The 12348-nt window shown below is 34.3% G+C and overlaps 1 protein-coding gene across 2 annotated transcripts in view; it reads right to left on the minus strand.

Moving 5' to 3' along the window:
* Nucleotides 1–12348, minus strand: part of LOC137816645 (ATP-dependent zinc metalloprotease FTSH 4, mitochondrial) — a 56356-nt gene that overhangs the window by 2902 nt on the left and 41106 nt on the right. Inside the window, exons 2-7 of one of the 2 annotated variants that reach the window (XM_068619878.1) lie at nt 9076–9217; nt 8270–8357; nt 7669–7932; nt 6326–6565; nt 6110–6234; nt 4988–5464 (exon numbers count right to left, since the gene is read on the minus strand). In XM_068619878.1, coding sequence (XP_068475979.1) covers nt 4988–5464; nt 6110–6234; nt 6326–6565; nt 7669–7932; nt 8270–8357; nt 9076–9102 — 1221 coding nt within the window. In that variant the 5' untranslated portion in view covers nt 9103–9217. Of the gene's footprint in view, nt 1–4987; nt 5465–6109; nt 6235–6325; nt 6566–7668; nt 7933–8269; nt 8358–9075; nt 9378–12348 lie in introns of those variants that run through there. The other variant, XM_068619877.1, reaches the window with a different exon arrangement.

Here is a 12348-nt window from a genome sequence, read left to right on the forward strand (position 1 = left end):
TGCACCCTACAATTTCTACTCATCGTCCCCTGCATTGGTATTCTTTTTCCAAGACATTGGAAACCAACTTCGATAGATAGCAATTATTAATTAAGGTAAGCTAGTGGTGACTACAATTCAGGCAACTTTCCAATATTATGCTTCATGTATGGAAAAAATTTCATCCATAACACCAATTTTTTTATAAAAATTTCCACAATTTTATCACTAGCATCTTTACTTCTACTTTGGGACTTGAGGTAGATAAAACAAATAAAAAGAGAAATGTGTGGGTTTGTTGATGAAGTTGGATAATAATAGATATTTTAATGATGCCTACGAGTTGGATTTGGAAGTAGATGTGACTTTAGGAATTGCATGACTTGAGACATTAGGAGAGGTGTTAGTTGATTGGAAGGAAATATCCATGATAATTAACCATGGCACTTGAGTAAAATTTATTAACAAGGGCAGGTGGCATTGCGGAAACAGTTTGGAAAATAGAAATTTAGAGACAACCTGTTAGTCGATTGAAAGGACATGTCCATGATAATTCACCATGGTACTTGAGCAACATTTATTAAGGGCGGATTGCACAGTGAAAACAGTTTGGAGAACATAAATCTAGAGACAGCACCGGTAGGTTTTAACTATTGTGGGGAGTCCTACAAGAGAGATTGGGTGATATCTATGGACTACAGATAAAGATGTATAGTCAACAGCTGCACAAATCAGTCACTTAACAGAAAATAAAAAACAGTGAGTTGTATAAAGTATTAAAGCTTTTTCTGGAGTTTCCAACAATTTAGTGCACTCAATTACTTCAACCAAAGGCCGAACCAGTTAGTGTTCTTTCATATCATAGTAGTCAATCTTGGACACTAGTAAAGAGTAGCCAACCCCAAAAATAGGATAGCAGCATGATCACCATTCTAATATTTGTTATTTATATTAAATAATCAATATGTGTGTGTGTATAAAGGCTTGATAGCAGAAAGAATCAAGTAATATGCAAGACAAAAAGTATATTCTTAAAAAGTGGATTTTAAGCCTAACTTAATTTCACAAATTTGGCTAGGAAGGTTAGATTTGCACCAACTTATATATTATAACTTGACCATATTTCTGGTATATGTGAGACCTCCAACACACCCTTTCACACATGCATTCATTTGTACTACATTTCAGGTGCTGTATGGAAGAGCTCCTCTATTATTTGCTTTATAGATGGAAAAAGGAAAGTGCAGAGTATAGCCAAAGAGTTATAAGAACATGATGAATACATTAGAAGTTAGTAAGTGAGAGAGTTAGTTAGTCAGTTGGGGGCTGAGATGATCAGAGAATGCATGTTGCCAATAAATAAGAAAAGGAGATTTTATCTGGTGAGTTGTCAGAGAATTTGAGATATTGGCTATTGGGAGGTGCAGATCCTTGAAGTTCTGCAGGTTAGGCACTTTTCTTTCATAATTATGATCCAATTTCAGTGACACTCAGCTTAAGTATCATCCAGCTAAGGCCCAAGATCAAATGAAACAAAGGTAAATTTCTATAGTAACTGGGTTTCATTGAAATTAAGGCCAAATAGACAACAATCCATGTAACCAGATCAACCAAAAGTGAGCTCCTCATTTCCATGGACCATTTCAAATTAAATTACAGATAGCATGGGGAGGCTTGCTGCAACTTCCTCCTACTTCAAACCCATTTGTCCCAAATTTCATTTAAGAAAGACAATTTGATCTTCTTGAACCAGAATTTCCCCTTGAATTAGAGATTCATCAAACACAAGAAGTTAATCCAGGACAAATTTTTGACAGCAGAGAAGTGATTGAGAAAAGAATCAAATCACAGAATATTTTGGGCAATGAAAAGGTTTAGCAATAGAGAATGCAACTTGGGAAAACCAATAGGTTCTGCAGCAGCAGTTTCCGACTTTTCTTTTGCTGAAGGCAAGGAATCCTCGTAGCAAAAAGCCATGAAAGTAATCCCCCAAGGCATAGAGATCACCGAAGTGGATTTTGCCTTTCCCAAGAAAATATTGTTCATATGCAAACTTCTGAAGGAAGGTGATGATGAGGCACCTGACCACCCAGAGACATTATTTGGAAAGCCTATTCTAGGAAATGTAAGAATCAGTTGTAAAAATCAATGCAGTTTTTCTTTTTTGTTAATATACTTTTTTTTTGTCAGCCGTGGACTCAAACCCACAGTCTATGCCACCCCCTGCATCAACTTTTGACCACCAAGCCAAACTTATATCCTAAATCACCGCAGTTAATAACTTGCATTTTAGGACTAAGTTTTAATAACAAGTGCAGCTTTAATAACTGTCATTTTACAGTTTCTAGAGGGAATTAGAGGGTGCGGAATGTTAAGGGACAGTTACGTGCTAGGTAGTTTCTGGACAGAGACAACCTCTGTAAGAGTTTCTCAACACTAGGACAGAAAGAAATTTCTGTAACACCAGTAATCTGGTGTGATTTAATCCTATTTTTATCCTTTTCAAATTGGTATTCTACAACGTTCTTTGCAAGTGATAAAACCATACCTTTGACATGTGTGATTCCAAAATCAGCTGTCTTCCATAAAAAGTGACAATATATTTTAGAGGGCTTGATTACACCTCTCTTATGTTCTCATTTATATTGATAGAATTCTAATACAATGAGTAGAGGGAAGAGCAAAGATTAAAAGCCAGAACTAGAGTCCTAGGTACAACTCATAGGTACAGCATATAGCAGTTTTCCAATACAACTACTTAATACCTATATTTAATACCTATTCTAATACTCCCCCTCAAATTGGAGCATACAAATTGTATGTACCAACCTTGGAACAAATAAATTCAATCCAAGGTCCCCTTGAGAATTTTGTTAACACAACTGCAAGTTGATAATTGGATCTGACAAACTACAACTTTCCTTGGACAACTACTTTTTTCAAATAAAATAACAATCAATTTCTCTGTGTTTATTCTCTCATGAAACACTAGATTGGAAGCAATGTGGAGAGCAAATTGGTTATCACAATACATCTTCATTTGTTGAATCTCATAGAAGTTTAAGTTCTTGAAGGAATTGTTTCACCCATAAGTTCACTAGTAAGAGACAACATTGCCCTATATTCAGCCTCAGTAGTTGATCGGGCAATTACACTTCGTTTCTTACTTTTCCAAGAAATAATATTTCCTCCAAGGAGGACACAATATCTTGTAGTAGTGTTTGTCAGTATGAGATCCTGCACAATCAGCATCACAATACCTAAAAATTCAGATGTTTCCTTTATCTTTATATAGCAAACCTTGTCCTGGAGCCCTTTTTGAGGTACTTAGGACACGGATGATAGCATTCCAATGGCCCATACAAGGAGCCTTCATGAACTGACTAACAACACCAACTACAAAAGTCAGATCAAGTCTAGTAATAATAAGATAAATAAGTTTTTCAATCACACTTTTATATCTTACTGGATCAGAAAAAGATTCACCTTATTATGTCATTAATTTTTTATTTCGAACTATAGGACCATCCACTGGTCTACAGTTTTTTGGGATATCTATAGCATACTTCCTTTAAGAGATTACAACACCTTTTTTTTTACTGAGCTACTTCAATACTCAAGAAGTACTTGAGGCTTTTAAGATCCTTGGCTTGAAAATGTTAACACAACTTCCACGAATTGTGAGAAGCAAGTTGTTGACAAGTCGAGATTTGCAAATGATTGTGCCAAGTTATTAGATTTCAACCTCAAATATTCTTGGTATTCTTCATCAAAGAATTTGGGCACAACAACTTCAACTTTAGAGATATTGGCTATCATATCATGAAAGTTGTGCAAAGAGAAGTAATTCTATTGGATGTGACTCATTCTTTTATAGTACGTGCATTGATGATGTCCCCTACCATCACGTCCTCCTCTAGCTTAGTGTACTCCTCTTCCACATGTAGAAACCATGACAAAAGATTTCGCAGGTTTTTGAAAATTTCTGCTTGAAAGTGTTGGAACCCGAAGGAGCCGAGTCGTAAAGACTCTGAATATCATTTGCAAAATATTTTGAACCTTTTTCCAAAAAAAAGTTACACGTTCTAAATGATCTAAGAGTACCCAATAATTTGGGTTCCCCAGATTGCCACAATAATGCACAAAGCTGAATATCAGTTTGCTTCCACTGTTCAGCTTGATCAAATGACACATTACTCCTGTCTTGTTTAAGGTGATCGTGGAAACCTTGGCCAAGGAACGGAAGGATAATTTTTCCCATTTAGTTTTGTTGAGGTAACGAGAGGACTTCTAGAGAAGGAGACAACAAGTCCTAAAGAAATTTTCATTGGAGTTGAATGCAAACCAACTGAGAAAAAACAACCAATAAAGACAACAAATAGAGAACCCTAGTTTTGACCTTCAACCATGCCAAAAATGAAGAACCAACAATCAGAGCAGAGATGAGGAGGTTCGACGAGGCCTGCGGAGGAGGCGCGATGTCGCTTCGGCAAGAGAAAAGCGATGTGTGGATGTCACATGCCTAGCAGCAATGAACAGAGAATGAACACAAGGTGACGCATGGAGTAGCGGGGTTGGCTGTCACCTAGAGAGACGCTCTAGATGCGGTGGTTACCGAAGAAAGTTGTGACGGTGGATACTTTGCCGAAGAAGATTGAGACCAACAGAGTAGGATCAAACTGCTCTGATACCAACTTAAGATAAAAGAGACAATATACTTTGGAGGGCTTGATCACACCTCTCTTATGTTCTCATATTTATATTGATAGAACTCTAAAGAGCAAAGATCAAAAGCAAGAACTAGAGTCCTAAGTACAAAGATAGGTACAAGATATAGCATAGCAGTTTTCCAATACAACTATTTACTACCTATATTTAATACCTATTCTAACAGCTTTTTGGACATAGACAACCTCTGCAGGAGTTTCTCAATACTAGGAATACAGAAATTTCTGTAACATGTAATCTTGGTATTCAACAACGTTCTATGCAAGAGATAAAACCATACCTTTGACATGTGTGATTCCAGAATCTGCTGTCTTCCTTTTACATCCGGATTGGGAACATCAACATGGCGATCAAACCGCCCAGGTCTCACCAGTGCATTGTCCAATGATTCTGGAAAATTAGTTGCACCAATCACAATTATTCCCTCATTTTGCTTGAACCCATCTAGCTCAACCAGTAACTGATTTAATGTCATCTTCATGTACATTTGGTCCTTTGGGTGTCGGCTTCCTCCAATAGCATCAATCTCATCAATGAATATTATACAAGGTGCTCGTTTCCTTGCAGCAGCAAAAAGATCCCTCACCCTTCGCGCACCAACACCAACATACATCTCTTCAAATTCACTTCCACTGCTGGAGAAGAACGGAACCCCAGCCTCACCAGCAATAGCTCTAGCCAACATTGTTTTTCCAGTACCAGGTGGACCAACAAGCAAAACTCCTTTTGGAAGCTTACCACCAAGACGAGTAAAGCGCTGTCACAAGGGAAGCAAATCATCTAATTACAAATATGATAAGGAAATGTACAGGCTGGTATATGTGACCAGAACAAGCATATAAAATATAACAGAAGAGTATGAAAAAGGGATGTGGCATCAAGCCGAATCGAACATAATTCAGGTATTGACTAACAAATAGCCCAATTAAGAAGTTATCTTATATATGTCACCCAATTTTAGATTGTCAAATGAAGTTCATCAACTCCAAGGGAAGTAGAAACAACTACGAGGAATATGTTAAAGAGTATTGTTTTATTGATGTTAGGTAGGTATCATCCTGAAGTAAGAACACCCAAATCCAGTTACCAAGTTTTCTCCAGCACAAACTATGCTACAAAGAGATCTAATTTATTCACAAGTTTCCCTAAATTTTAACTTGAATTGAATGACCCGTCCACAGACTAGGAGTTACAATACTTGACGTGGCCTTAAATCAACAATCATATTAAGTGATCAATCAAAACACACTAGGCCAGGACATGTAATGACGAATATGGGTTAAATTGTTAAAAAGTATATTATATCCACATATATACAATACCAGTTCAAGTGCTCAAGCATGGGTGCACAATGCCTGAAATGTATGCAACAGGGAGCATGAATGTATGCCAAAAATTCTACCTTAGGATCTCGAAGGTAATGAACAATTTCTTCCAGCTCAGCCTTTGCCTCATCAACACCTTTTACATCACTAAATTTTGTGGTTGATTCCATGCTAGGTTGCACTTCTTCATTTATACCAAGTCCTGGGAAACATGGAAAAAGAAACCAGAGAACATGTCTTCTAAGATCAGATTAAGAAAAAAATATGAAAAGACAATACTGACTAGGAAATACCTTTACTAATTCCTTTATCTTCAATGAGTGCTCCTACGCCAGAAATCAAGAAAAAGACCACCGCAATGGACCTGAGTGTACGCCATAGCTGATCTTTTATATTCCCACCTTCTCTAGCCACCATATGGATTGGATTGCTAGAAGTTCCAATAATATTATCTTTTGTCGATTTTCCTAAATTTCTTAAAGCAGAAAGACCAGCTACAGTTTCTTCCTCATTCACTGCTGAATTGGACATGCCTGAAAACTCATAACACCTCTGGTCATAATTTATGATTAAAAAATATGCTAGAGAAATAAATATCCAAACAGCTGATGCAGTAAGATCAATATCACTTTAGACATGTATTAATTGATGTGCCAATTTTTGTCAGCTGAATATAATTTCTGTCTTGCCTCATTTTGTTCATGCAGTTGTATAAAATTATACTTGTCCAAGGACTGCATGAAAGGCCAAAAGAGGCATCACATTCCCGATTCTAATTTAATCACAGAAAAAAAAAAGATTCTTTATCAATCTGATTAATGGTACAAGACACTAATTGAACTTTTTAATCCCTGGAAAAGATTATTGACTGACAGTACAACCGGACAAATGAATTATCGGCACTGTTAGAAATATAAGACATATTATCTTATATTTCTAACAAGCACAAACCATAGAAAAGTACAAAACAATTGACTAACATACTATTTTAGACAAAGACGTAACTGCTGGCTTGAGAGAAACATATAAGTACGGAAGGTTTAACCAACTGGTTCTATCACTTCAGTAATATATCAATACCCTATTGATTTCCTTCACAATTAAAGTCATTCATGAATGCCAGATAAATGAGATAAGATATAAAAGTACAAATTTAAAAAAAGTGTGCATGTGTCTGTGAAGGGGGAGGGGAGCCTACACAGGATGCTTGAGTCTTTAATATCAAATCCTAGCAGTCAGCGAATGAAGAGTTCTAAAAGAAATGGAAATAAAATCCTTGCCTGGGACTTTTTACTTAATGTACAACCCGGAAAAAATACCTCCTTTTCACGGATTAGTGGATAGCCCAGTTTTCTAATCAAAATATTAACACTTTTTGTTAGTAAAAAAATCTGAAGTCAGGAAAACAACTGCTTGGTCAGTGAACTCTAGCAGACACAATTTAACAGTTTCCACACCCCTACAAAACATAGTACCCTGGAAGAAAGCAGAAGCATAAAAAACAGATATGGTTGCTTGCTTGGCAAAGACCTTATATAATTGTATAATGGATAAAATTAAAAGGTCAGTCAACGAGTTTTGACAAATATAGGGTAACCAAGCACAAAAATATGAGCAGTTCAACCAAAATAAGCACCTCTCCTTAATGTCTTCAGTAATTCACTTTCATCAAGCCTATCAACTTTCACCAGTGCTTTCACGTATTCAGAAAGAGCCGAGGGACTATTATGCAAAGATGGCTGACTTTCAAATACTCTAATGACAGCCTCAGGATCATTCTGATGGTAAAGTTCTTTGAGATAAGCAACTTCAGCGGCTTCATCTGCATCACGCGCTCGACGAGCTATACTGCCAAGGTAGCTAGACTGAAATCTCTCTTGGGCACCCAAAAACCTATTCCCTACATAATTTTGAAAGTGTTAAAAACAAAAAGCTAAATATCAAATGGAACACAATATTCAAGTACTTGGAACATGAACATATACTGAAAATAAAAAGTGACAGTGACGTGAATAATTCCACAAAGAAACCAACCCACCCCCACCTCCCAAGAAAAAAAAAAGAAAGATAAAATAATTCCACAACACAAAAAATTGTTGAAGGTTAATTCCCAAACCAACATAATTAGGGGAAAAATAAATCTATATTAAGAAAAGAAAAGCTTTTAACTTATATAAGCAAATAACAAGAAGTTAACTATAAGAATAATTCATGGTCGAGGGGGAAGGGATCTATACCTGCACCATGTCTAAACTTACTGACAGAAAAATAGCTTGTAGCAAACACACTTTGAATCTGCCCAAATTTGGATTGTCGTCTTGCAACCTGTAAAAATAAATTATCAAGTAACTAAATCATTAAATAAATCCAAAATATAAACCACATATGCTCACTAGTTTTGTGTAAAAACTAGCAACATAATCAATAATGCACGGGACATGCATAATGAACACAAGTTCAAGTTCTCATATTTCCCTAATGCCTTACACTTATTTTTTGGTGTACAATGGAGAGGTTTGAAACTAGAACCACGAGCAAATTACCAAAAGTACGACAACTAATAAAAACACTATAAGATGAACAATAATAAGTTAAAGACCAACTGTTCAAAGCTGATACTTGAAGCCCCCATAGGATATTTCCTCGTAAGTTACAGAACAAAAAACTCCACACACACAAAGAACCATATAACCCAACAGGCGGAAATCGATATGGATGCAATCTTCACTGCTCCTAAAAATTCTCAAAACAGAGGCAACCATTTGTTATAAGGCCTACAATGACTTCGAAAAAAAAAATGTTTTTTCCCCCCTATAGCAGAAAGTTTTAAATTTTCTTATCCTGAATCAAAACTAGAAGAAACCCCTTAGACCCATTATCCATTACACTAAAAAGAATATAGAAAACGGATGAAGGAGAAATGGGTATAAAAATCAACAAGCCAATCCTGTAAAAGGTCAAAATTAGGGTTTCAGGAAAGAATAACAAACAAGGAAGACAATGACGAAGGACGTGTTCGATTGAGAAACAGGAATCAACTTACCTGCGATATCAAAAGCCTCAAAGCCATGCTCGCTTATCGAGCTATCTCAATTGAATTACAAAATTATTGCAAATGGCAACCTTAATGATCCTTCTTGAGGTTGGTGTTTGTTGGAAATGCTTGAAAGAACAATTTCTTCTTCTTTTTTTGATAGACACTTGAATGAATAATTGATTTTTTCTGAGAAAAATAACTGATAATTGGTATTTATATATATAACTGTGTAGTCAACAGATAATTCTCATTGGTAGGTGTAATAAACTAATAATATTAAATTATTTTTGTTTTCTCTCTTACGAAAATATTTTTTTTTCCGATGTAGATTGTTTTTAATGTTTGTACTCATTTCATTCATTAGATATTTGTGTGAAATAAAAAATCGAAAGACTGATAATATTGGAATTAAATAAAAAAAGTCGTGATATTTGAAAAGACTGAAAAGAAATTCTCAACGAAAAAATAACAATGGAAATTAAGTAAAAGGATTATATAGAAAATGAAAAAATTATAACTAAATTATAATTTATTGATATAGGTATTAAATAAAAAAAATAAAGATATTTTTATTGATTAAAAATGAGTTTTCTTACCGTGCAAAAATGGATGTAGTGAATGTTTTGAGTTTTGTTTAGCAAATGTACGTGGAAAAGGAGGTAATGAAAGGTGTAATTACTCCCTCTTTCACATCACATGACGTGTGTATGCTACAACCAACTCCATTTCCAAATCTTCATAACAAATTTTGAAGAAATACAAAATCATCAAAGGGTATACCATCGAAGTCATTAATCGATTACGCGTTTCTAATCATGGATTATACATGTGTTTTTTTTTCTATATAATTGATTATCCTTAATATCATTAAGCATAATTAATTATGGCTAAAAAAAATAAGAGATAACTGATTATGACTTTAAAACATCATCAAGCATAATTTGGTTATGGCTGAAAAAAAAATAATCGATTATGGCTTAAAAACCTAATCAAGCATACTCAATTATGGCTGAAAAATAAGGGGTAATCGATTATGGCTTAAAGACGTCATCAAACATAATCGATTATTTGAGACTCGTAATTGATTATGCGTGGTTTTTTTTGTTGTGATTTCATGAAGTTAACTTGTTTTTTTTTTTTTTACAAGTTGTACCTGTATAGCCAAAGAAGACCTAGATAGTACTTAAGACTAGGCGTACAATTGTTGTCGTGTCAATGATCCTCTGATTCCTTCCTTCAGGTCTCCTTCCACAAATGTTGATGCTTGGTCGAGAGTGACTTGAAAAAGGTATTTCGACAATCAAGTAAGTACATTGTGTAAAGAATGTATATTGGTAATTGATAAAAGCGTAACTTAGTCCTTTGCATATGGTATTATTTATAGTGTTGGTTATGAGCCATTGCCATGATGGACCGGATATCAGTTATTGACTGACATGCATCGTGATCCTCATTAATAGGGAGATATATTGGCATATATCTGGAGAATATTAGTAACGTTTTTCAGTTAATCAGGCTTGAGCTGATTTGTCGGAGATATTTCTCATATATTTCAGGACATGAATCTGTCATTAAGTGATGTTGTAACTGTGGTTACTGTCATTTATTGCATGCATTGAGATGTTCTTTAACTCAGTCGTTCGATCACCAAAGTTGAGACTGATTCGTCCGGTATCGATCGGTGCACAAGTGATAAGAACATGTTAGCAGTGTTCATGAAATGGTGTATTGTGGTATGCTTGGTTAGTAGCTGGTGGTGGTGTGTTTAGTAGTTGGTGGTGGTGTGTTTAGTAGCAATTGGTGGTTAGTTGCTTTTTGTGGTGTGTTTAGCTGCTAGTAGTGGTGTGCAAAAAATTTGAGAGCTTTATAATCTAAATTTGAGCCTTCTTCTTGTAATGATGGACCGAATATCAGCTATTAACTGACATGCATCATGATCCTCATTAATAGGGAGATATATTGGCATATATCTAGAGAATATTTGTAACGTTTTTCAGTTAATCAGTCTTTAGCTGATTTGTCGGAGATATTTCTCGTATATTTTTGGACATGAATATGTCTCATTAAGTGATGTTGTAATTGTTGTTACTGTCATTTATTGCATGCATTGAGATGTTCTTTAACTCAGTCGTTTGATCACCAAAGTCGAGATTGGCTTGTCTGGTATCGATCGATACACAAGTGATAAGAACACGTTAGTAGTGTTCATGAAATGGTGTATTGTGGTATGCTTGGTTAGTTGCTAATGGTGGTTTGGTTAGTAGCTGGTGGTGGTTAGTTGCTTGTGGTGATGTGTTTAGCTACTAGTAGTGGTGTGCCAAGAATCTGAGACAATTTTATAATCCAAATTTGAGCCTTCTTCTTGTTCCGATAATGTATTTTCAAACGTTTTTTTACAATTTCCAATACTACAATTCAATTTATAATGATTTTTTTTTATGTTCCAACAATGATAAGTAACCTATATTTGTTTAAAAATTATTATTCAACCGTACTGGAGATAATTTACAAGATTTTAAATAAACTCAAATCTACACAAAAATATATCATATTTCATTATTTAATTATTTGTAAAATTCTCTTAGAACCATCCTATTACTCATAGTAAATTCCCCCCCACAAATTCATTTTACATTCCTTAATCTAAATAACACCATTTTCTTCACACTTTTCTCACAAATCACTTCAAAGTTTACTTTCTCAAATCCTCACACATCTATTGTGATATTCACACGTGATTGAAAGATATATTATGTAATTAATAACAAAATAATAAGGTAAAAAATTAAAAATTAAACTATTACCAAACCATACTAAATCATTCTTAACAAAGTATGAGTTTACAAGTTCATGGTCTCCTTCAATGTATTTTTATTCTACCAAACATTGAGTTTACATAAAAGAAATTTATAATTGTGTGTAATTTTTCTTTTCAATATATCAAGTTATTTTATTATTAAATTTTTAAAATAATGGAATGTAAATTTTAACATTTTAAGTTATTTTTACTATGACTATATGGATTTTATTCAACTAAATTATTTTTTAATTCTCATACTGCTAAAAAAAATATTTGATTTAAATATTTTTTTATCCTAAATATTATAATTTAAACTTACTTGTTATATAAATTTAGTCTTTGCATAATGCTTTTTTAGAAATTAAACAAATATATATATATATATATTAATTAGACAAAAGTCTGAAACTCTAAGGTCTTAGTTAGTGTTAAAATATAATTAAGTATAAAACATTGTCATATTTTGTATGTAAGACTAG

Source organism: Phaseolus vulgaris, chromosome 1 (assembly GCF_000499845.2).
Source record: "Phaseolus vulgaris cultivar G19833 chromosome 1, P. vulgaris v2.0, whole genome shotgun sequence".
Taxonomy (NCBI): Eukaryota; Viridiplantae; Streptophyta; class Magnoliopsida; order Fabales; family Fabaceae; genus Phaseolus; species Phaseolus vulgaris.